This window comes from Oryza sativa, chromosome 5 (assembly GCF_034140825.1).
Source record: "Oryza sativa Japonica Group chromosome 5, ASM3414082v1".
Lineage (NCBI taxonomy): Eukaryota > Viridiplantae > Streptophyta > Magnoliopsida > Poales > Poaceae > Oryza > Oryza sativa.
Genome location: NC_089039.1, coordinates 19,989,672 through 20,016,552, shown reverse-complemented (window position 1 = coordinate 20,016,552; position 26,881 = coordinate 19,989,672). Strand labels below are relative to the sequence as shown.

At 43.0% G+C, this 26,881-nt stretch overlaps 1 protein-coding gene and 1 long non-coding RNA gene across 3 annotated transcripts; one reads left to right on the top strand and one right to left on the bottom strand.

The window, feature by feature from the left end:
• Nucleotides 1-9,848: 9,848 nt before the first annotated feature.
• LOC136356438 (uncharacterized) lies at nt 9,849-12,211 on the bottom strand. 2 transcript variants are annotated; one of them, XR_010741247.1, is made up of 4 exons: nt 11,971-12,211; nt 11,631-11,875; nt 11,236-11,316; nt 9,849-10,102 (listed from the first exon to the last, which is right to left on the bottom strand). It is a non-coding gene; the product is annotated as an uncharacterized lncRNA (long non-coding RNA). The 2 variants fall into 2 exon arrangements; XR_010741246.1 differs by lacking the exon at nt 11,971-12,211 and having other exon boundaries at nt 11,631-11,930.
• A 2,276-nt stretch (nt 12,212-14,487) lies between these two features.
• LOC4338765 (pentatricopeptide repeat-containing protein At2g30780-like) lies at nt 14,488-16,069 on the top strand. The gene is given in 2 exon segments (XM_015782224.3): nt 14,488-15,880; nt 15,882-16,069. Coding segments are annotated over 2 exon segments (1,293 nt in total). The 5' UTR covers nt 14,488-14,629; the 3' UTR covers nt 15,924-16,069.
• The last annotated feature ends 10,812 nt before the right edge of the window (nt 16,070-26,881 follow it).

The window sequence follows — 26,881 nt, the reverse complement described above, 5'->3', positions numbered from 1 at the left end:
GATGTAATCCAACGTTATAACTCCGGAGTTTCTTAATTTCCTGACAGACTTCAATCGTCTTTTCACATGTCTAGACGATTTCATATTATCCTTAGAACTATTCACTTTGACAATTACCGTTTGATTGTCACAGTTCATAAGGATAGCCGGCACCGGTTTTTCAACAACAGGCAGATCCATTAATAGATCACGCAGCCATTCTGCCTCAACAGTAGCAGTATCCAGTGCCGTTAGCTCTGCTTCCATGGTTGACCTCGTCAAAATTGTCTGTTTGCAAGACCTCCATGAAACAGCACCACCACCCAGTGTGAAAACATATCCACTAGTGGCTTTGATCTCATCCACATCAGAGATCCAGTTAGAATCACTATAACCCTCCAGTACCGCAGGATACCCAGTATAGTGAAGCCCCAATTCCACAGTACCTTTCAGATAGCGCATTACTCGCTCAAGCGCACGCCAGTGATCATCTCCCGGATTAGAGGTAAATCGGCTCAACTTGCTCACAGCAAAGGAGATATCAGGCCTAGTTGCACTAGCCAGGTACATCAACGAGCCAATGATTTGGGAGTATTCCAGTTGATTCCTAGCAATTCTCTTGTTCTTGCGAAGCAACAAGCTAGGATCATAAGGTGTTGGAGAAGGCTTACTATCAATGTAGCCAAAGCGATTCAAGATCTTCTCCACATAATGGGACTGCAAGAGTGTAATCCCATTCTCACCTCTAATTAGCTTAATGTTTAAGATAACATCAGCTACTCCCAAATCTTTCATATCAAAATTTTGAGGCAAGAATGATTTAACCTCATTTATCACCTCAAGGTTTGTCCCAAATATCAGTATGTCGTCAACATACAAGCACAAAATAACTCCCTCACCCCCACCATGGCGATAGTACACACATTTATCTGCCTCATTGACTGCAAAGCCTGCAGATGTCAATGTTTTGTCAAATTTCTCATGCCATTGCTTAGGAGCTTGTTTCAGACCATACAAAGACTTCAACAATTTGCACACTTTGCCTTCTTGACCTTCAACTACAAACCCATCAGGTTGATCCATATAGATCTCCTCATCCAGCTCTCCATTAAGAAAAGCTGTCTTAACGTCCATTTGATGAACGACAAGACCATGTGAGGCTGCTAGGGAAAGTAGCACATGAATTGTGGTCAATCTAGCAACAGGTGAGTAAGTGTCAAAGAAATCTTCGCCTTCTTTCTGAGTATAGCCCTTAGCAACAAGCCGAGCCTTGTACTTTTCAATAGTACCGTCAGGCCTAAGCTTCTTCTTGAACACCCACTTGCACCCCACAGGTTTACACCCATAGGGTCGCTCTGTCACCTCCCAAGTCCCGTTAGCGATAATGGAATCCATTTCACTACGGACAGCCTCCTTCCAGTAGTCTGCATCAGGAGATGCATATGCTTCTGAAATTGACTTAGGAGTGTCATCCACGAGGTACACAGTGAAATCATCACCAAAAGACTTAGCCGTCCTTTGTCTCTTACTCCTTCGAGGAGCTTCACTGACATCCTCCTCAGAGACAAGTTCATGTGTATGTTCAGTTTGTTCTGGTGGTGTGATTGAACTGGGAATTATTTCAGAGGGTTGGTTCGAACCACTATGTGTATCCTTCATTGGGAAAAAGCTCTCAAAGAAGGTAGCATCACGAGACTCCATAATTGTACCAACATGCATGTCCGGTACCTCGGATTTAACTATTAAAAATCTATAGGCAATGCTATGATGAGCATATCCCAGAAAAACACAGTCCACAGTCTTAGGTCCAAGTTTGCGCTTCTTCGTTATTGATACATTGACTTTCGCCAAGCACCCCCATGTGCGCAAATAAGAAAGTGATGGTTTTCTACCAATCCATATCTCATATGGTGTTTTGTCCTTATTTCTGTTAGGAACTCTGTTTAACACATGATTTGAGGTCAACAATGCCTCCCCCACCATGCCTTAGGCAGTCCCGCGGTGTCCAACATGGCATTCACCAAGTCAGTCAGTGTGCGGTTCTTCCTTTCAGCAATCCCATTAGACTCGGGAGAATAGGGAGGCGTCCTCTCATGTATGATGCCATGTTCCTTACAGAATAAGTCAAACTCGTTCGAGAAAAACTCTCCACCACGATCAGACCTAAGCCTTTTTATCTTTCTGTCAAGTTGATTTTCAACTTCTGCCTTATAAATTTTAAAATAGTCTAGAGCCTCGTCTTTCGTTTTCAACAAGTACACATAGCAAAATCTAGTAGCATCATCAATCAATGTTATGAAATATCGTTTTCCACCCTTCGTCAACACCCCATTCATTTCACAAAGATCTGAATGTAGGAGTTCTAGTGGTGCCAAGTTTCTCTCCTCGGCAGCCTTGTGAGGCTTGCGAGGTTGCTTCGATTGCACACAACTATGGCACTTAGAACCTTTGACAATGGAAAACTTAGGAATTAAACACATGCTGGAAAGCCGAGACATCAAGCCAAAATTAATATGACATAAACGTGAATGCCAAACATTAGCCTCATCATCCACACTGCCACAAATATGGTTCACAGACTTATAGCAGAAATCAGAAAGGGAAAAGCGGAACAGGCCTCCGCACTCATAACCTTTACCAATAAAATATCCATGTTTAGACACGACTACTTTATTAGACTCAAAAACCAACTTAAATCCGTCTCTAGTCAGACGGGAGCCACTAACAAGATTCCTGTCGATAGAAGGGACATGCTGCACGTTCTTCAGCTGCACGATCTTTCCCGAAGTAAACATCAGATCTACCATGCCAACACCATGAACAGAAGCATGTGACCCATTCCCCATTAGGACGGTGGAACCCCGTGCGACCTGATAAGAAGAAAACAATGAGATGTCAGCACAAACATGTACATTGGCCCAAGTATCAACCCACCAATTAGTAGATTGATTAACTGAAAAAACAGTAGGTAAATTACCATACCCGCTTCCATCTCCAGTGTTGCCAATGGTCACATTAGCAGACTTAGAAGTCTGCCCTGCAGGTGCCTTCATCCCCTTGCGCTGTGGACACTTCCTAGCCAGATGACCAACTTGGCCACACACAAAGCAAGTCCTCTCATCCTGATTAGGATTGTTGTTGTTCTTCTTCTGCTTCTTGAAGTTGGTGGTCTGCTGAGCTTTGTATTTCCCCTTGCTCTTGTTCTGGGCCTTGTGCACAACATTGGCACTGGACTGCCCACCATCGCCCTTAGACGCGGCATCTTTTTCCCGAGCTTTCTCCTCAACATCAAGAGACGCAATCAACCCCTCAACGGAGTATTCCTGTCTCTTGTGTTTGAGTGCAGTACCGAAACTCCTCCAAGATGGAGGTAGTTTTGCAATAATGCACCCGGCCACAAATTTGTCGGGTAAGACACACTTAAGGAGTTCGAGTTCCTTAGCCATGGTTTGTATCTCATGAGCCTGTTCGACTACAGAACGGTTGTCAGCCATTTTGTAGTCATGAAACTGCTCCATGATATACAAATCATTGCTAGCATCAGTAGCACCGAATTTAGTATTCAGTGCATCCCACAACTCCTTAGCGTCGGTCATATGCATATACACCTCGACCAGACGATCGCCAAGAACGCTAAGAATGCATCCCACAAAGAGAGTAGTGGCTTCCTCGAATTGCTTCTGCTGTTCAGCAGTAAGAACTCCTTCAGGTTTGCCAGTACTCACCCAGAAGCATTTCATAGCTGTCAGCCACAGAGTGACCCTGATCTGCCATCTCTTAAAATTCACACCGGTGAATTTATCCGGCCTCAGTGCATCGGCAAAACCAGCCATAGTAAAATCACAGTGCCTATGATAAGGTTTTTGGATTGTTGAGATTATAGACATATAATGATTTAATCTATTCCATAAATAAATCATGACATTACAGATGAAAACTAGCATGAACGCATCATTAGATCTATACATGTAAACTACACAGTACAACATGAACAGATCAAATATGCGCAACATATTGAACACGTACCGAGGTGACGGAAAGACCGGTTGCTTGGTCGAAACTTTTCGCAGGTGTCTACGAAGGCACGAAACACGCGAGCGAAGAGGAAGGCGAGCCGTCGCGAACGAACAGGGAGCAGTCGCGCGAAGCGCTTCCCAAAAACCTTATTGCCGCCTTCTCCCGGTGCAGAACGTCGAAGGCAGAGGTTCCGGAGACCTGCTCTCCCGATCGCCGGTGCACGCCGGCGAGCGGGATGGAGTAGTCTACGAGCGACGGCGCAGTACAGAGTAGGAGACAAACCCTAGATTGATATCGCAAGTGTTGCGTGAAGACGGCAAGTCGGTTTATATAGAGAAGGGTCGCTTGATCAAGGCGCCCGCACGATCTCTACTGCGCGTAACCGAACCGGATAAGTCGCGCGTAACTTATCCGGACTCCACGCCGTTTGCACGCACCGGATTTTTCGGAACGTTTCCAAAACAAAAACGAATCCGAATTTGCAGCAAAACAAAACTGCAAAAGGAGGCTGCATCTGCGCAAGGGTGAGGAGCCAATTTTTCGGACCATTCGACGCGTACGTCGTGCACGCGCGTTGCCGGCCCGGCCCGGCGAGGCGAGCGAGCGCGCGCATGTTTCCCCTCTTCTCTCCACCACACATGCTTCAAGTGGCTAGGAGGGCATCCTCCCTTTTAAGGAGGTCCCCCTCTCCTAGAATAAGCAAGGTGGTACTAAACTTCACATGCATGCCATCCCATGAGGTGGACTTTTGTGATTTTCCAAAGAATTAATCTTCGAGTGGGTTAAGGCCCATTCATTAATTCCAACATGGACAGCTAGTGTTTAGCTGCAAATAAAATATGTCAGCGTAATGCTTTTATTAAGATGCAACCGATTAGAGATAACATTGTTTCTTAGATATGTCTTGGATCAAGGGGGCGGTTGTGATATACTAATCCAGCTACATAATAATAATAATTAAAGATGGCATGTAAATTGTACTTGCACTATTATCTAAAAATATTTTTTAATTTATTTTATTGGATATGGTTGAAGAGGGGGTGTGAGACATTTGTTTAACAACCTATCCTTGGTTTGTTAAGGTACGAGCTTTGAAAAATTATTTCCCAAATAAATATAATTTTTTATTTATATCAAGAAGTTCTTATATAACTCCACTTGATCCATACCAACAGCTACCAATATATAGCAACTAGGACATGTCAACTTTGTATTTAGTTTTTTTTTAGCTCACGTTAAATCTTAGACATGCTATAAATTTTGTGAGAGGTTTGTTTGAGTTCCGAGCTAAACCAAAGTTGAGCTATTGTTCTTAACCAAATGGTAGGCACACTTTCGGTTGTTATATCTTATACATGTTACGGCTTTGCGACGTATACTTATGGCCATCAATTTGGTAGGAACCACTTGTGGTAATTTGACTTGTGGAAAATTTAGCCATAAAACAAAGGGTTAGTTGGATTCATGCCAATGCAAATATATCATTTTAGATAAATGTCGCTACTGTTCGTTTATTTGTATTCACGTCATTCAAAACCGTCAAAATTTGATCCATGCCACTACTGCCACGTTTTCCATCACATCCTTTTTCCTTCCTCCTCCTTCCTCCTTTTCTTTTCTTCTTCTCTTCGAGTTCGCACAAGGGGAAGTCGTGCCCCCTCCGCCGATGCTGCTTGTAGCGGTGGACAGAAAAAGACTAGACCGGAAAACCAAACCAAAGGACTGGGACCGAGATGAAAAAACCGAGACCAAAAAATTAGGTCACTAGTTCAGTCTCAAGTGTTCAAAGGCAAAACTGTGTTCTATCAATTCGGTTAGTACCTTCGGTTAATCGAATAGACCGAACAAACTGAAGTTTGCCCCAATACGCCTATTAAGGTCTAGCAACCCAATTAAACCCAATTTTTGCCTCCATCATGCTTCGATCTACGGCCCATGATAATGGAGTCTTGATTTATGATTTGGGTGTGTGATTTTTATGTGTATAATTTCTTTATATGGAACTTATTGAGGACTTGGCCAGATTAATTTGGATCTTTTGAAAATTTTGGTCATTACCGAGACCGAGACTGATTTTCTCAGTCTTTATTATTTTTCAAGACCAATCGATTTCCAACTTTAGATGACCAAAAATTCTAAAAGACTAAAGACCGAGACCGAATTTTTCGGTTTGACTGTACGCCCACCCCTAATGCTTGGGGCCACGGAGGAGGAGGCGCACGGCACCACGGCGAACCGCCTCGTGCCACATGGCGGCGGGATGCCCCGATATAGCAAGCTATTCAGTCGCCGAAGTTGATGAGAAGAGAACATGGTGGAGTCTGCGGTGGAGGCAAGAGATCCGGCACCGATAACGCCTCTGTAGTTTGTGGCGCTGGTCATCGTCGGCCAGCATGCAACGGTCATGTAGGCAGGGATGTTCCTCATGTGCCTCCACCCGCGTTCTTCTGGCAGGAGAAGGATCTGTGCCGGTGGTGTGGCGAGTGGGCGATGGTCACTGGCGCCACGGACAACATCGATCACGCGGTGGCATTGGGGCTCATAGGGTAGAACCCCAGGAAGCTGTCCGGGGTCTCCAAGGAGGTCTGCGCTGGCGCGCCAAAGTGCAACGGTGAGGACCGTGGTGTTCGACCTCGCCGCCCCAAGGTGACGACGATAGTGGTGGCGAGGAGATGTCCAACGGCGTGGCAGGGGTGGTGTTGGCCGTGGAGAGGCTCGACGTTGGGTTGCTTGTCAACAACGTCGGCGCGACGTAACAGTGCGTGGCATACTTTTCATGAGGTGCCCAATGCAGTCTAAGAGGTGGTGCTGCGGGTGAACGTGGTGGCGGCGACAAGGACCTCGCACATCATCGTGACGCCGTGTCTTGATCTTGTACACTGGTAGCAGCGTCGGCGTCACAGGAGGAGTTTGAGGAGGAGCCGTGGACGTGAGAGATGGTCACATCGCTGCTATCGTTATCGCTGCCACTGACATACTCACCGGCGCGCTCTTCTCACCAGCTGCCACATTTGAAACGCGGTGGAGAGAGATGGGGAAGAAAGAAGAAGAGAGGATTGAGGAAGAGGATGGAACTGATATGTTGGCCCCACGCCTAGGGTTATTTTGGCCTATATGATAACCAAAATCATGATGGCGATGACAAGGTTCCAATTTTGGGTGAATTCGAATGGTATGGATAGGAATAGACAAATTATAATGGCATTTATCTTAATCGGCATATTTGTAATGGCATGATCCAATTAACCCTAAAACGGAGCATCTGATAACGGCACCAAAAACTATGTTAGAATAGCATATACGAGAAAATTTAGGGAGTAGCTAGATTTGTGGCGCCATACTATTTATAAAAAAAGTAAAATCATTTTTCTGTATAATACCTACGTTTACGTACATTGTAATTACACTATAATTAAGTTTTAATATTTGTATTGTATTAAAAATATTTTAGTATGTACATAAAAGAGGAGATAGGAAAGATATAAACATATGTACATATATTACTTACATATAGGAGAGGCATTGAGAAAAAAGTGATTGAAATTAAAGGAAAGATAGGTACGCTAATTTTAACAATCTCGTTTATTGGTTAAAAATTACGAGCGATTAGACGAAATATGGTTTTGACATGTCTCGAGAAAAGAAAATGGCGAAAGTAAATTTTATAAAACTGTAACTTTATTGACAAAACTATCAGTTTTTTTTAGAAACACAGTACAAACGCAGGCGCTCACAACGTGCGCACACTCACCCAGTTTGCTGCAACATTAACGACATGTTTTAATTTGCTGCAACAACATCGTGGGAAATTATCATAGAACTGCAACTTTCACCGCAGCATATAACGTAAAAGTTATATTTTTGTGATAATTTCACATATTATTGTTACAACAAACTGAAACATGTCACTAATATTGCAGCAAACTGATAGTTTTATCATTAAAGTTGCAGTTTTCTGAAATTTACTCAAACGGTTATGGTACAAGTAGAGCACTAGAGCATTTTGTCATTTACGAAGATGGCATGTAAACGATGCTTGCACTGTTTATATATATATATATATATATATATATATATATATATATATATATATATATATATATATATATATATATATATATATATATATATATATATATATATATATATATATATATATATATATATATATATATATATATATATATATATATATATATATATATAGTAGTTACCTTTAGATAGTTATGTCCCACCTTCAATTCCGTGAGTTTATCTTGGATTAATAGGTACCTGAAATTGTTTGCATGTATTATATACAATTTTCCTGGAAACCTTTTAATTTGGATAAAAAATGAGCAAAAATACTTCAGCTTAAAAAACACATCTTTTTTTTTGCTGGAAAACAAGTGAACTTCATTCTTGATTCAAATTTCGTGTACATTTTTCTTATCGGTTTGATCGAGCATTATTAGCACTCAACGAATTTCGTGAATTCGATGGGGGTTCGCACCCACCTCCAGAAACGGATTTGTAAGCCCTGCTCAACGGTGCTTTCACTAGTCACTACTTGGTTCATTTTGCACAGCTCATAATTTTCACATTGTTTGGGACATTTTAAGCTTCACCGGGCCAAGAGAAATGCCAGGAGAAAGGGTTAGGCTTCCTTCCACACCAACCTTTCCCAACTTATGCTCCTATTTTCCACGCACACGCTTGTCTAACTGCTAAACGGATCGTTTTTTCAAATATTTTTCAATAGAAAAGTTGCTTTGCAAAAACCATGCTAATCTATTTTTATTATCTAAAAAACGCTAATCTATTTTTATTTTTTTAGTTCTTTTATTTATAGAAATACTTAGGCATTGTTTTATTTAGCTTAAGATTATTATAATCTGAATTATTAGGAGTAAGTTGAAACAAACAGATAGCTTATTATGATATATTACTACAATCTATAAGCCAGATTACTATAATATGATAATCCACTCTAAAGGTGTTTTTTTAGATTATTGGGTGGCTAACAACTAACAAACAGCTAATAATCTAGAGAAATAGACAGCTAACAGCTTATCCTATGCGGGCTTATTATAATCTTAAGCTGAAACAAGCATGGCCTTAATCATGCTGTAATAAGGGCATCAGCAATGCGTACCCTTGAGTCGTGTCTTCACTCACGTCGTCCCGAGAACGTCTCCGAGCCGTCCTCCTAGAGGGAGGCGTGACCCCTAGGAGGGGAACGCGCGGCTCTAGCACTCTCTGTGCTTTTCACTGAGGTCCCCACGTTTTCTTTCCTTTCCCTCTCCACAATTCCCCCTTCTTGCCCCTCACCAGGGACGACGATGGGCGAGCGGCGGTGACGAACCTGGATGGCGCCGGCGAGGACTCCTCCCTCCGCCGGAGCAAAGCAAGATGAACCCGCGCACAACAACCGCCGCCGCCGCCACCGCCGCCGCGACGGCATCGTCGTCGAAGCATAGAGAGAGGGAGGGGATGGGTAGAGGTTGGCGATGGCACGATGTGGTGGAGCGGCCGCTGACAAGGACCCCGGCGACGACACGGCCGACCAGATCTGGCCTCCCGACCAGGCGCTTGCCGTCGACCACCGCGCCCAACGTTGCCGCGTTTCGCCCCAGCCGTCGGCGAAGGGAGTGGCGGGAGCTCGAGTTGTGGTTGGATCTGGCGTGGGAGTGTGGACGGCAAGCGGCGGCGGCGGGACAGAGGAGAGAGGCGAGCGGCGGTTTCTCCTCGCGCCGACGAGCTTGAGCATGGCGTGGGAGTGTGGACAGTGAGCGGCGGCGGCAGGACAGAGGAGAGAGGCAAGCGGTGGTGGTTTCTCCTCGCGCCGACGAGCTCGAGCAGGGCATGGGATGTCACGCCCGGAAATTCACTAATAATTTCCGAACTAATTTGTGCATAAAATCCTCGTCCAGGAATGAGCCGAGGTACACAAACTGACAATTTAATATACAAATCCATCATAATAATAACGTTACATACTTACAAAAGAAAAGAAAAACAACAGCAGCGGAATAACGGTCTAGCGATGGCTTCAGCTCCACTCCCACAGGCAACTCAACTGGGGTATAAGCCAAACGTCTTCTCCTTCTGGATCTTTTTTCTTCAACTGAGGTTGATTGATTATTGCAAGAATGAGCATATGAAATACTCAACAAGCCACACAGCAAATATGTAAGTGCACAAGGATACCAAATGATGGCATAATATAGTCTCATTTGCAAAAACAGCATTTAGCAAACATTTAGAAGTAAAACAGTAGAGTAATTAATCATCAATTTTAATCAACACTGAACAGCACACCCATGCTGCTCAGGCCCAACCATCCTGAACAACCATACCCGACTGTACAGATCTAACTCCATACCAGGAGCTAAGCAAATTATTACCAGTTATAACATCCATAATTATTGTGAGAGGTGTGAGACTAATCACGAAAAACATTGCTCAACCCGCCCATGACCGCGGGCACGGCTATTCGAATAGTTTTACTCTGGCCAGAGGTGTACCACTGTACCCACAAGACACAGCCTCAACATCATGTCTACCATACGTCACAATACTGGAAAGTACCCGAATAGAGGCTATGACAATACCCCCTGCACAACACAACTCACCACAGTGCACCATTCCTGGATCATAATCACCCCCTCTATAAATATAACCAGAGGCATGGACTCCCCAGCGACCCCCACGGACTTCTCGCCGCTTCTCAGTCTGGTGCCCCGCAATGAATCATGCTATAAAGAAGGTAAAGCCGTTGCCCATGCTGGCTTGTGGTTGGTACGGTTAATGTTTCACAACAGTAGCTCGCGAACCGGTCCTTAATTGTCATGAGCACGACCTTCAAAACCATGTGCTCACAACCCACCATTGTCAAGTTTTAGTTATCAATTAATTATCATAACACGATTAACCATCGTGAGCTACCATTAAATATAATCATAAGTGATAGTGTAACATTAGTTATCCCAATTATGTGATAATGTTTCTAAGCATGGCTAAGCAATTATATATATATAGCATTTAGCTGAACCAAACCAATATATAAGGTTCAAGCTAATCAATTTGTTAACCAAGGTATTAAGGAATAAAGTAATCAATGCAAATTGGCCATAACAAAGAAATAGGTTCACACCACCCGGTGACATTCGAAAATAAATGCACAGTTGAAATAAATAGAGAATTTAAATATAGGATCAATATGCTCAAAGGATTGTGTTTAGGATCTGTGTGACTTGCCTTGCAATAATCGCTCTTCAATTAATCTTCTTGAACACTTCCAACGTACACGCGAACCTTTGAAACGACGGAAACGACGAGCTAACACGCAAAACGAGGAAAAAGACTAATAAAAACCAAATAAATAGTACATAAAAAGTAAACAAACATGTAGATCATGATTTTAGATGAATTTAGAGACTTGAACGGCCTCATTCCGACTTCATATGAATTAGTTATGAATTTTACAAGATTAAACTGATTTTAACATTTATTTTTAGAAGGGAAAAGGGCTTTATGACATCACGATGATGTCATCGCAGCCATGGCACTGGACCACAACTCCGCCGGCGATAGAGAGCTCGGCCGGGCTATCCGAGAGCACCAACGCGGAGAGGACAACGACGCGAACTCACCGGTGCAAAGAACAACGACGAACGACGGCCGGCGACGAGATCCGAACGGCGGCGAAGTCGGGACGACGACGGCGGTGGCTTTCCGGCGACGAGCAGTGGCAACGGAGGGGTGGACGGGCTTCTTCTCCTCCGTGCGCACCCGACGGCGGCGACGGATGGCAACGGCGACGGCGCTAACGGCGGCGCGACGCGACCGGAGGATCGCCGGCGACGGCGGCTCTACGGGCGACGGCTCGGCTTGGGACCTGGGGCAAACGGAAGAGGACGACTAAGGGATGCTTTATATAGGCTTGGGCTAGAGAGATCGGACTCCAAACGAGAGGATTTGAGCCGGAAAAACCGAGGGTCAGTTGGAGAGATAAACTCGAAAACGAATTCGATTCCGCGTTGATTTCTTCGGGATAAAGTCCGATTCTTGAGGAAACGAAAGAGGAAGATAAAGGAAATATTTCCCCTCAACTAATTTTGCAAACGGAGCACGGGATGCGGCGGATTTGATGGAGGAAGCGGCGGCTGCACAGGTACAGGACGGCTGGCTCGGGCTCTGTCCAAGCTTGAAGACGACACTGTAGCAGGGATGCGAATTAGACCTTTCGTCTTGGGCTGGCTGAAAACAAAGCAAAGAAAGAAAGAGAAGGAGGAGCTCGGCTGGGCCGACTTGGGCTGCACAGCACGCGCGCGAGGGAGAGAGATGTTGGGCTGAAATCAGCCCAACGGCTTAGGAGAGGATTTAAAAACTTTTTCCAATTAAAATAATCACTGAAATGATCTTTGAATTGTTAAAAATACTTCCAATGCTCAAATAATTTCAAGAAAAGTTCTAAAAATACTTGGACACTCAAAGTACTTAAAAAAATTATAATCAGACCATTTAAATGATTAATTTAATATGTGGATAATTACTGAAATGTTCTTTGTATGATTAAAATTAGGAATTGAGCTCCGAAAAATCCGAGAAAATTCCAGAGAGTATAATTAACCATGGAGAATTTAATAAAAAATAAATCCATCAATGCTTTATATTTAGAAAATTTTATTTCCCACATTTAACTTCTCTTGTAAATTAATGAACATTTAATATAAATTCTAATACTAATTTATTAAATAATTTATAAATCCTAAAACAAAAATCAGGATGTGACATGGGAGTGGGACAGCGAGCGGCAGCGGCGGGACAGAGGAGAGAGGCGAGTGACGGCGGCTTCTCCTCGCGATGACGAGCTCGAGCAGGGTGAGCCCCTCTGTGATGGGCGGTGGCTGGGGAGGAGCGGCGGGGAGAGGGGATGGAGGTGGGGGAAGAGGTGCGGCGTCAACCCGAGGCATGCGACGGTGGGGAAAGAGAGAGAGGGGAAAGATAGGGGTAGAATAGGAAAGAGAGAAAGAGGAGACAGAGAGGTTTTTTTTGGGTTGGGACACTCATTGGGTTACCTAGATTTAGCCTGCATTGTAGGGTAGTGTTTGGCAAATGGGAAAGAGAAATGATTTCCCGGCAAAATTTGCCCTGGGACACCCAAAAATTATGTAATTGACTGTGTGACACTGTAAAATCGTGTCGTTGCTGATGGACACCACAAAATTTATGTAATTTGCTGTAGGACACCCGAGACAATATTTTATCATTTCTGATAAAAAGGATGGGAGAGAAATTTTAAAAAGACAAAATTGCCCTCAGCCCTATCTACGAATGAATGATCTCGAAGCAGATCTTGGGATGAGTTCGTTCAATTTATGTGTTTCTTATGGGCGCAGGGAACCAGTGGTCGATGTCCCACGCGAGAGGCGAGGCAGTGTCGGCATGGAGGTAGAGCACGTTGCCGTAGGCGTCGACGCGGAACAGCGCCGGGTCGAACCTGGCGTTGCCGAGGTGGTCAAGCTGCTTGCACAGCAGGTTCACGAACCCCCGCGGGTTCGCGGCGGCGCCGCCTCCGCTTCGGCCACCGGGAACATCTCGTTCAGATCCTTCGCCGGCATCGCCTGCACCCCACAACCACCCAATCAATCTCCACCGCACCAACAGTCGCGCCGCCACCGTCAGGAGCGGCGGGGAGGAGGAAGGCGTGGCGGTGGAGAACGAGATGAGCCGGTCCGGGAGCGACGACCTCGTCGTCATCTCTTGTAGCGACATGGGCGGCGGCGTGGGCGATGACGATGACGAGGACGCCGAGCATGGTGAACAGCGACGGGTTGATTCCTTCAATGGATTGCCATGCATGTATGCCCAGCGTGTTAGAGAGATCCTAGGGAGGCTATAGGTGCAAGGAATCGATGCGGGGCTCACTGAGGAAGCGGAAATCGGCAATGGTGCTAGGCGGCCGGCGTTGGGGAAGACGAAGGAGAAGAAGAGAAGGGGCAAAACTGTCATTTTACATGGTTTCTCTCTCATCAATTCAGTGGATATTATATTTTAAGGCGCCCAGTGTCCTGCAGCAAATTACTACACTTTTAGAGTGTCCTCGTGTAAATTCACATCTTTCGGATGTCCCACAGCTAATTACATAATTTTTGAGTGCCCTGTAGCAAATTTTGCCATGATTTCCCACCCATCTTTAAATCCTAACAATTCATTTTTCCTCTTCCATTTAATCCTAACCCTTTATTCATTTTCCAAACCAAATCTCACCCCCCCCATTTCTCATTATCCAAACACAAGGGCACTCTAGGATGGCTCACGTTGATCGTGCCCTAAGCCATTCCTTTCCAAACTGCTCATCCCATCCGAGCACTCCTTTGTGGCTTTGTTGGCCTGACCAGCCAGCCACTGAGCCCATATCATTTTGAAGGCCCATTCATTTTTGGGCTGACTTGACTAGGCCCAGCCACGTCGAAGTTCGCTTCCTCGGAAACTGGCGAAGAGCCCATGCAAAGCGCCTCGCGGAGCTTGGCCCCGTGCTCTCCTCCCTCCTCCCATCGATCCCCTCCCGTAAAACCCCCCGCGCCGCCGCCACCGCCGCCGCCGCCGTCGCCGCCGATCCCCCTCCTCCTCGATCGGCCTCCTCCCCATGTCCCGCCGCCACGCTCGCCCGCTCCTCCCCCTGCTCCGCCGCCACCTCCACCGCTCCGCCACCGTGCACCGCTCGCCCGCGCCCGCGCCTCCCGACGGGATCCCCTCCTCGTCGTCGGCGCCGCCGGATCCCGCCGCGGCGCGGTGGCCGTCGTCCTGGTCGCCCGCCGCGCCGCCGCTCCATTCGTTCGCGGCGTCCCACCTCCGCGAGGCCGTGTCCCCCATCGCGGCCGCGATCCTCGCGCTCCCCGGCGTGGACCCGGACCCGTTGCCCGCCCTCGTCGAGCACAACTTCCCGACCCTCCTCGCCGTCTCGCCGCTCGCCTCCCTCGAGCTGCTCTCCCTCCTGCGGCCCAATCCCCAGCTCGGCCTCGCGGTCTTCTCGTCCCGCCGGACGCTCTCCCCGCCCGCGACCCTCCCGGAGTTCGTCCTCGCCATCTCGCTCGCCGGCCGCGCCCGCGACCCCGCCGCCGCGGCCCGCCTCTTCGCCGAAGCCTCCACCGCATACTGCCCCGACCAGGCGCTCTACAATGCCCTCATGTCCTCGTACATGCACAGCGGTCTCGCCGACCGCTGCATCGAGGCCTTCCACACGCTGGAGCGAGACCCACGCTGTGGACCGCCCAATGCGGACTCCTACAACATCCTCATCGCCCTCTTTGGTCGCTCCCTCCTCGTTGACCACATGGAAGCCACGCTCCTGTCGCTGGATGCATCCGGCCACCCTCGGACAATCGGGACGTACAATGCAATCATCGCCGGCTACCTCACTGCCTGGATGTGGGAAAAAATGGAATCGGTATTTGATGAAATGGTCTCAGGTCATGTTGCTCCTGACAAAACCACTTATTTGCTGATGCTAAGAGGATATGCGCATGCCGGGATGATATACAAGATGGAGCTGGCTTATGAGCGAGCACGCCAGCATGTTGGTCAGGTTGACATGGTCCATATACGTGCAATGATATGCGCATACTGCAAGTTCAAACACGTAGATAGGATTCAAAAGATCGAGGAGTTATTGCAGAAGTTGGGTCCTGATGACTATAGACCATGGTTAGCTGTACTGCTGATCCGGGCATACGCGCAGGAAGGATTGGTTGAGAGGATGGAGCAGTGGATTGCTGAGGCACTGGAGCGCAATACCATTGTCACCACCGTGCAGGTGATGCGGTCCATCATAACAAGCTATTTTCAGTGTGATGCAGTAGATAAACTTGCACATTTTATCCGGCAAGCTGAGGAGGCAGGGTGGAAGCTTTGTCGGAGCTTATACCACTGCAAGATGGTGATGTATGGGAAGCAACACCGGTTGCCAGAGATGCATGGGGTTTTGGATGAGATGGAGTTTTTTCGGTTTGACCGAACAAAGAAAACCTTTTGGATCATGTATAAGGCATATGTGAGTTCTGGGCGGATGGCCGAGGCCAACACAATACTTTGCATGATGGGGAAGCATGGTTTTGGATTCCCCCGTGGCGGGTATATTCAATGACATGTGAGTAGATGCCCTGTTCCTATATCCTAATTGATTTTCTCATTGATCGATCTACCTGGTTTACATAGCAAATTCAAGTACGGCTTTGTCTTGGCCACTATTAGTTGTGAACTACTCTTTAGATTTTTATGACATCTGATTTAGTTTGCAATATAGACCATTTATCAAAGCCGAACTGAAGACTGGACACCACAATAGATCTGGTAGTGCCGCCTTAAATTGGCACTTCTCACTTGTCAACTATTTAAGACTTAGTGTTATGCTTGGCGTGTTTTATTTGTCAAAACTTGATTAAAAGATGGACAATGGTGGTCGGGAAGTTTTTTTTCCAGATAATAGATAATCTCACATAGACCAGTTTTGGGTGCTGCTGAAGAGCCCCAATTGGTAGAGAAAGTGAGAATGTTATACATAGAGTCATTGTCTGACTAACGTGAATTGTGCTGTGATGAGCCACTTAAGCAACAATGACAAATATAAACTCATTAATTTTTTTACTTGTTATATGGTGCTTTGGAGTTCAGTAGGCATTTAGGCAAACATAAAACTCTGCCTGCTTGATGAGATTGTTTCTCCCTTTGCATTGTAGATTTAGGATTCACACCTGGTGCAACCATTAATCATTAATCCCTAGAAAAGTTACAAAAGGAAAACCAAGTTTTGTTCTATATAATGTATAGTTTGTTATTCTGTGTTTATCATGCTTAGTCCTTTTTTCTTTAATAAATATTAGTACACCATCTTTGTAACCAATAATTTTCATGTTGCTGATAATTTTGAAGAGCATAAACAAAACTGATAGCTTGATGTGCTTCAGAAACTGGAGGGGTAAGTTTGGCAGCATAATACTTATGCACCTTTTTACTTTACTGACAGTCTTATGGGCAAATCGCATGGTGTTTTTAATTGAAAAAAAATGTTCCTTCAATATACTCCCTCCTTTTTTTATATATGACATTGGTTAGTTCAAAATTGAAGGGAGTACCATCTTTTTAGCTTCTAAGCAGTGTACTAAAAGTTGGTACTAGGCGCCTCTTGGGTGCTAGGCACCGGGTAGCCACCGCGATTAGGCATTAGATGGTGCATTAGGTGGCTAAGCTGCCTTGAGTGCTCTTGTGTTGCTATTTTAGTGTTCTATTCTCTAACTTTTATTAAGAGCATCTTCAATAGCCTAGCCAAATGGACATATGGCTAGCTAGCCAAAATGTTCCCTCTCCATATTTCCTTTGCGCCCCAAAAGATTAGCTAAATGACACTAGCCGTATCCCAATGGCTAGCTCCATCTCCATATATCAGCACAATTTTAATTATATCAACAAATGGATTCAGATATTTCAGCACAATTTACAATGGATGTTCATTTGTAAAGCCATCAGATTCATGGACGCCATTCGTCATTCCATTGCCATAAGAATTCTGCATCTGCTAAGGAAATTTGCTTCTCTGAACAAACAAGGACAGTCCATGCAGTAATCTGAAATTGTGAATCATCTACCTCATGCGTCATTGATTGAACTCTAAACCACCCCCATACAATTGCACTCTGAATGGCCCCCAACACCGCCGTCCTAGGGTGGCCCCACATTGGTGACCTCGGCATCTTTTGGGTGAAATGCGGGCCTGTGGGATGACATAGGACTGGAGCCGATGTGGAAGAAGCCAGTGATGGCATAGGGGGAGGAGATGTATCCGGGGTTAGGGACTCACCGGTGCTCGGTGTGGATTCATCGGAGGTGGCAGCACCTTATCTTCGTCAATGCAGGAGGAGCCAGCGCCAAAGAAGGTGGCGCTTGGTGGAGGGAGAGGTGATGGGGATGGCCCTGACCTGGGCGGCTGGGAAGACAGCCTTGACAGCGCCAAATCAGATTGGTAGCCGTGGCGCCTGCATGGATGGTGGTGCTCAATGCGATACGAGAAGAAAATGCCCTGCGAAAAAGAGAAGACGTTTGGGGGGAGAGGACCACACGGATATCTAGCCTCAAGTAGTTGGACACTTGGACTGGTCAGCTGGGCCTTTTGGCCTGCTAGATAGCTAGCATGTTGGACTCCTAATTTTTGTGATGTTGGCTAAAATTTGGTTTGGGTAGTGGTATGGCTAACCTCTAGGAGATGCAATAGGCTTCCTAATTTCTCAGATTTTACTAGCTGGGTTGTCTGATTCAATCAAACCAATCAGAAGCAAAAATATTACAACATAATTGCTGGAGAGCTTTTTTTTTTTTTGAGGGGGGGGGGGGGGGGGGGGGTGGTTCATCATATGCCGCTCCAAAATTGATTGTTTTTCATCCATGAATCTACTATGACTCCCAGGGCCCATCTTTCACGAACCTGCATTTGCAAGTGATTGGTAACACTAATCCTGGTAGGAAAGGATATCCCAAGGTTGATTTACTGCTTATAGTCATACATGTTAGTATGTGACTGTTACTGCATTGCGCTTTATGTTATTACCTACTACCTCCGTTTCATATTACAAATTGTTTTTATTTTTTCCTAAGTCAAACTTCTTTAGCTTTGACTAAGTTTACAGAAAAATATAGCAATATTTTCAACATGAAACAAAAAAATATCAATATATATTCAATGTTGGATTTAACAAAACTAATTTAGTGCTATAAATGTTGCTATATTTTTCTATAAACTTGGTCAAACTTTTAAGAAGGTTGACTTTAAAAAAACTGAAAGCAATTTATAATATGAAACGGAGTAACTGACCAGTCCAGAATTACTTGAGCACTTTGAGGGTTTAGTCTAAGTTTCGACTCTTGCCTGAAAGTCATTCACTGAGTGGAGCTTTTATTTGTGATGGTACCTTTTAAGTTATATTGCAGTATACTTAATTGTATTATTTTTTGTGATGACATTAAGTTTATGGGTTATGCTAAAACCTTGTGTAAAGTGGATAACATAGTGGCCATAATACATTTGCAGGATTTATGTGGATGCAACATGACGCCGCTAACATCATATGGGGCTTTTCATGCCTTTGATGCTTAAGACAGCAAAAAGATATACATGGATCCCTAGAGCTCTGAAGTGCCCTAAAGCATGACTGAGGTTTGATCTCTACATGATTTAGAACTTTAAAGACTGCTGAAGTTGATCTAAGCAAATGCGCTTTGGATTCTTGAGAAACTGCTGCTTTCATCCCATCCTTTTTTGGCATAAAGTGATAAAATGCAATCTGAGGTGCCTGCATCTTTTGCGTTGCACTTACAGCTTAGCAAAGATTCTTCTGGGAAATCATGGCCAATGCTTATATGTTTGTTTTTGCATATCAACCTCAGAATCTAGGAGCCAGAGTATGAATTGACTTGAAGGATTCAGAATCTACTAGGCAACTTGTTCACAGTAAAACTTTGATGACAAGCAAATCTTGGGACTGTGCTTTGAAATCTCTATAGCAGTGCCACATGAACCCTCTATCCTGGAGCACGGATACATGGGCCTCGCCGTTTAAAAGGGAACCATAGAAACGATGGAACCCACTATTTTTTGGTATCGTTAGAATTTTTTATTTCTATGCGAAATAACTGTATCCTGCAAGGCACTAATGAACAAGAATGCACTTGGATGGCTTAACAGCAGCTCAAGTGGCTGTACAAAAGACTGCAAAATATCTATCGTCTGAATAGAATGAACAGAACAAATTGGGGATACCACTACAGATTTGCATATTTTGTTGAAAACATTGTTGCGGTAGCATGGCACTTTAATGTTATTTCATTTTCAGGCCAGGAGGCACTCATATGTTCCATTTCCCCACCAATTAACTTCGCACCAGTTTTGAACATGTGTGCGGCGATTTTTTGGTAATCATACAACTTGTAACCAGCAGAAAATGTAGTTGTCAAGCTGCAATATTATTGTCATGTATTTTGTCGCTTTGTTCCATGCATCACAGTCTCCTTTTGCAGCAGCAAATAATTGCAGGCTATTATGCGAAGCATTGCTTTCAGATTGGAATTCCAAGTGTTCTAATTTGTTTGGTCTTAGTAATTCTTTGCTATCCTGTTGTGACCTGGAAATGCGTTAAGAGAGATATGACAGTGCTCTTTTTATTTTTTGAGCATTATTCTTTCCCTGTAGGGCGGCTCTCGTATTTCTTTCGATGACTATCACATGCTTTTCAAATTGCAATAACAAATGGCCTATCAATGAAATAATGGTGCCATCATTGCTACTTAGCGAGTCAAGGCTACAGGGAAGTATTATCACGTGACAAATCAGATCAAGTTTAATACAGTACGTTAATCATTACGAATCTCATCGGGTGCATATGGATCAATCGAAAATACTCCCTCCGTCCCAAAATAACTGGAGCCATGGTTTTCCGCGCCCAACTTTAATCATTCGTCTTATTTGAAAATTTTTTTTAAAAAAATAAAAAAATTAGTCACGAGTAAAAGTATTTTTCATGTTTTATCATTTTATAACAATAAAAATGCTAATTATAAAAAATTTTTAAATAAGACAGACGATCAAAGTTGGGCGCGGAAACTAATGGCTGCACTTAATTTGGGACGAAGGCAGTATTAGGTAGACTGAAACGTTGACAACCAATAAAACCACAAGTTTAGGCTAGCAGTGGCAGCTCACCTTAATAGATTATTCCCAGTTGTTACTTGGTCATTTACGCCATCGATAGTATCACAGAGGAGGCTTCAGAGTTCAGGGATCACGCAGAGAAACGGATAAGAACGCATATATACATGGTACTCCAGATTCTCTCCAGCCTGACTTGGAGAATCACAAGTGTGCCTCCCAGGTTGGACTGATCACAAACTACACCTATATAAGTACATACTCCAGCAGTGTGCTATCCACGTCTCCGATGTCTCAGCCAGGCCCCGTAGGAATCTGCTCCAATGATCAAAAACAACTTGTCAATATCTTTCTAGTACTTACTATATTAGACCACTAGGCGTAGATTTGCATCGACCACTTCCGTACTAATTTTGTGAGAATTTCTGATGTTAATATAGGAGTAGCAGAAATTAGGAAGTCGTAATTGAATGAGATTTGCATCGACCACTTCCATATTATTTTTGTGAGATTTTCAGATGTTAATATAGGAGTAGCAGAAATTAGGAAGTCGTAATTGAGTGACATCCCGACAAAAGAAACTAATACACCATCCATTCTAAAATATACAGTAAATCTGAACAGGAAAATGTATCTTATAACCTCTACTAATTATTATATTTTAAGATGTGGAGAGCAGGGTTGGAAATTCCGGAATGAAATTTCCGAAATTTTGGTCACTACGGACCCCTCCGATATGATATTATTTCGGCTGAATTTTTTTAAAAAAATTCATGAATTTTGGTAATATTTGTTCAAATTCAACTTAAATTTGCTCGAAATTTTGAAAATTTGTGTATTTCGGTGAGGTCCGATCAAATCAGCTAAACCGAAAAATTTAACCCTGGTGGAGAGTATATTTTTTAATAAAAGATAGTATACTTCTTTTGTTACGAAAAATTTAATCCTGGCAGAGAGTATATTTTTTAATAAAAGATAGTATACTTCTTTTGTTATGAAATATAAGGCTTGTTTGATTTAGTAACCTACCAATATGTTGATAGTGCTAAACTCTAGACAAGTTTTGGCACTACCAATATTTTGGTAGGGTAGAATTGTAAATGAGTGTATTTGGATTTATGCCAATTGAGAGCCAAATTTCAAATTGTGGTGAAAAATATTCTAGAATTATGCCAAATTGAGTATAGGCATTACCAAACATTTGGCTTCAAACCAAATCATCATATTTACTATTTAAAATATAAAAAAATTGGTATGACAATATTTTAGTAGCAAACCAAAACGCCCCATACTTCAACCTAACATATTAAACACAATCCAGTATTAGGATCCTAGATACTACTACGCCGATCGACAAGCGAGTGCAGGGCACGACGCGTACGCAAGTACGTACGGGCACCAGCCAACCCAACCTTGAAGTGGGCACCGTCCCCAACCTTAAACCGGGGGCCAGCGGTACACGTATCCCGCACAGCACTGGGTCGTCTCTGCGTCGTCGGTCCCTGCTCGGCTTTGTCGCGAGGCCGCGCGGCTGGTTTTGGCACGGCCCGGGGCGGCGTGTCTCGTCGCCTTGCTCGCGCTATCAATAACTCGCCTCGCCCTCTCCTCTCCTCTCCTCTGGTGGTCCGGTCGATCGGGACGGCCATCCGGCCCGGTCCTCCCCCTCCCCGCCGTACGGCCGGACTCCCTTTTGCTCGTATGCAATGCATGCCGATTTGCCACAGCTCTCTCAGCTCGCACCACATGCTCCAATTCGTAGCTATAGGTGTAAAGTTTTAGCGTGTCATATCGGATATACGGGCACACATCTAAACTAGTATAATAACAAAATAAATTACATAATCCGTCGGTAAACCACGAGACGAATTTATTAAGCCTAATTAATCCATCATTAGCAAATGTTTACTGCAGCACCATATTGTCAAATCATGATGTAACTAGGCTTCAAAGATTCGTTTCGCAATTTACACGCAATCTGTGTAATTAATTGTTTTTTTATTTATATTTAATACTCTACGCACGTGTCCAAATATTCGATGTGATATGATGTAAAATTTTATCTACGATCTAAACAGGCCCACTACTACTATTACTCTTTTTACGCATACGTACCCTGCATGATTAGCTTAGCTGGGCTGCAACGCGACAACCACCAGGCGTACGTGCTGAATTCTCTCTTCTTATCTATCTATCCCCAGCAAGTAAGTACTGGACAGCTGTGAATCACACGAAGCCAGCCAATCATGCGTCCATGCGTCATATCGTGGCGAATTGTGATCCTTTTCTTCTAATCTCTCTCTCCCGCGACACGGATCACAACAGGTCGTCCGCTACTGCCGATAGCGACGCCCGTTGGTCCAAAGGGCGATTAAAACCCGCACAGCCCAGACGCTGTCACGTAGCGATTAACGCTTAGCTGAGTTGCAACTACTAGTAGTAGTACTACCCTTCTCTTCTCTTCTCATTTTCCTACTCACTCTATTTTAAAATATAACAACCCAATAAAAACTATGAACTAAATGTACAGTTTACAGACCTACTAAATTATGTTGAATTATACTATAAAATTGGTACTCCCTCCGTACTAGTAAAGAAATTCGTTTTAGATAGCGACACGGTTTCCAAAACATAACTTTGACTTCTTATTTCTATAAAAATATTTATTGAAAAGTGCTATATGTATACTTTTATGAAAGTATTTTTCAAGACAAATCTATTCATATAATTTTTACATTTTCAAACTCAACAACTTGATAGTTATTAATGATTTATATTTCCAAGATTTGACTTAAACATTGTCCTAAACGACTTCCTTTACGAGTACGAAGGGAGTATATTTTAAAATGAAGGATTGTGTTAAATAGATGAAGTAATACTGCTCCCTCCGGGCTGATAATACTTGTCGTTTTGAATAAGGGTGAAGTCAAACTTTAGAATCTTTGATTATGAATTATTTTTAAAATATTTATCTTTCAAATATGATGACTACATGTATAGATTAGTCTTAAAAAGTACTTTAATAAGATCATATATTTGCTAACAATTTTATACATATTATAATGAAAAATAGTGGTCAAAGTTGTTTTTTGGAGACCGTGCCCTTGTCCAAAACGACAAGTACTATCAGCCCGGAGGGAGTAGTAGTTACTTCATCCGTCACAAAATATAAAAACTTAGAATCATATGTAATATATGTTCAGAAGTGTAGTATTATAATATATCTTATTCAATTCTACGTCCTTGTATTTTACCACCTCTGTCAAAAAAGACTAATCCTACATACGAATCCGGACTCATATGTGTCCAGGTTCGTAGCTCGGAATTCGTTTTTTTTACGGCGTAGTATATTATAAGATGAAGGTATTAGCTTCAGCAATAAATGGAGAGAGAAAAACAATGGATAAATCGATCTTTAATGATCAGATCAAATCGCCGTACACGGCGTCGCGAGCTGCCACTGTTGGGGAGCTGGACCTGAGCATCTTGTCGCGGAACGCCGGTTTGTCGCCACCCGGTGGCCGGGCCGTACCACGCGGCCTAATGTCGCCATCGCCAACAGCTAATCGGGGGCACACGTCGTAGCAAGTGGCCCGGCCGGCTAAACGCCAAGGGCAAAGTCACCGCATCGCGATTAGCGACGACTAATCATGCCCCCCACCCCGGCTTAGTCTAGTTTATTTAATCTGCTAATTTGATGCTGTATGTGTGGCTGCTGGCCGGCCGACCGATCGATCGATTATCGAGCATTCGATCGAGTGTACAGAAGAAAGGAGAACTTAATTTACGTCATTACGTATTTACGTGTGACACTACAACTAAATACTTGGGTGTTAATTTTTTTTATGACACTACATAACTTTTTGGTGTGTTTACCATGAAATGATGAATATATGAATAATTTGTGATTATTTGAGAGTAGAGAAACGAACAAAGGTAAGTGGATTTTGGTGTGATTTATCTTTCAGTACTACTCCCTCTATTTCACAATGTAAGTCATTCTAACATTTCCTACATTCATATTAATGTTAATGAATCTAGACATATATATCTATCTAGATTCACTAACATTAATATGAATGTGGGAATTACCTAGATTCACTAACACTAATATGAATGTGGGAAATGCTAGAATGATTTACATTGTGAAATGGATGAAGAAATTAACTAGCGGATTTCCGTGTGATATTTACGTGTAACTAGATTTTAAGAACAATAATATACAACTCTTACTTTTATTTCCGTAAATATAATTATATTTTGTAACTATATTTTTAAATCAAAAAGTTACTTTCTAATATACAACTCTAGCTTACAACTTACTCATGTTTTCGGTGCTATATCAAACTTACACTGTTATAATCGGGCCGGATCTCATGATCAGATCCATGAAGAACATATTTATCTTTCTCTCTCTTTTTTAATACTCTCTCTGTTTTACAATATAAGTCATTCTAGAATTTCTCACATTTATATTGATATTAATGAATCTAGACATATATATCTATTTAAATTTTATTAATATTAATATAAATATAGAAAATATTAGAATGACTTATACTGTGAAACGAAGGAAGTAACTACGGAAGACATTTAGAACCAAACATGGTGCCTTTTTCGCTATCACTGAAAGTGTTTTTGAGCCACTGCATACATTTGTCATAGCTTGATGTGAACGGAGGCGGATGGAGAGAATAAACCTGAACGGAGACGGAGGGAGAGAATAAACCCGGAATTGCGTTGGGCCCTGTTTACATTTTAATTTTTTTCTTCAAACTTCTAATTTTTCCGTCACATCGAATTTTTCTACACGCATAAACTTTAAACTTTTCATCACATCGTTCCAATTTTTTTAAACTTTTAATTTTGGCGTGAAACTAATCACGGCCCAAGATCTTTTGCTGTGCATCGATCCCCAAGAAAGCTATTATCACGCTGCTTACACACAAACAAATTTGTCGTGACCCTGGTGTCATCTTGTCACCGCCTTGGAATATCCCTTTGCCCGCGTGATTAATCTGTTAGATGGTCCTAATCAGTTAGCTTAGAGACATGCTTAAGATACCAGCGTTTTATCGACGCAATCCCGTGGGCGACCAACGTGCCAATGCCAACTTAATTATATTATCAAATTAATTTTGTCTCCTGAAGTCTCAAGTAGTAAAATCAGATCACCTCCCCCAGCAGCTACGGCCTAGGCAGAATAAAATGATACAGTAGATTGATTATGAGGCATAAGTCTCTTATTTATTTATTTTACCCTTCCAGTAGTACCAATAATAAAGGTGTTACTATAAATAGATATAATCTATACATTGGATCAGAAAATATTAATGGTCTGTATTGATTTTACTATAAAAGTAAAGACCATTATAAAACACCCACTACTAAAAAAATAATTTATCGCCACGAAAAAAATCGTAGCATCAATGCTAAAATTGTGGCGATAGATACATGTTGCCACAATCTTAAAATCGTTGCTAGCCGTGGTAATAAATAGCGTGGTAATAGGTTATGCAACGATTTTTATTTAGTTGTAATAAAATTTGATATTGCCATAAAATGGATGTGGCAAAAAATATATACTGCGACACTTCACATCGTTGCAATAAATAACTATTGCTACCACTCCATGTGTGGCATTAGTTCTACGTACCAAATTAAATGTTTCAATATTAATTTATCATCCTAACTATTTTCTTCTGATATCTTGTCATGGCCAGGATTCGAACCCAATATCTCTCCATCACGCGCGCTCTCCATGACCAACTCACTTACGCATTAATTTTGTTTAAAAATGCATACAATTCCATTTGAGACTGCCTAACTAAGATTTGAATCATGAATTTGAGTATTTAAAATATTTCAAATGAAAAATTTAAGTTGTAGATCTCATCGAGAGCTATAAATTTCATATAAAATTTGTCCTAATCCGTGTCCATATGAAAAGAATAAGTTAAATTATGAGATGATAAATTTTTATTGCAACGAATTTGTTGATCATGGCAATAGAAAATAGTGAAAATTACCATGTACTATGCAAATTACCACAAAAATTAAATGTGTGGCGATAGAACATGTTTTTTGCAATAGTAATGTTTGTTGTGGCAATAGCTCATTTCCTATTGCAACAAAAATACTGAATAAAACAACGATTGTAAATCGTTGCAACAAATTATAGTTATTTGCCACAGAAAAAATATCATTGCG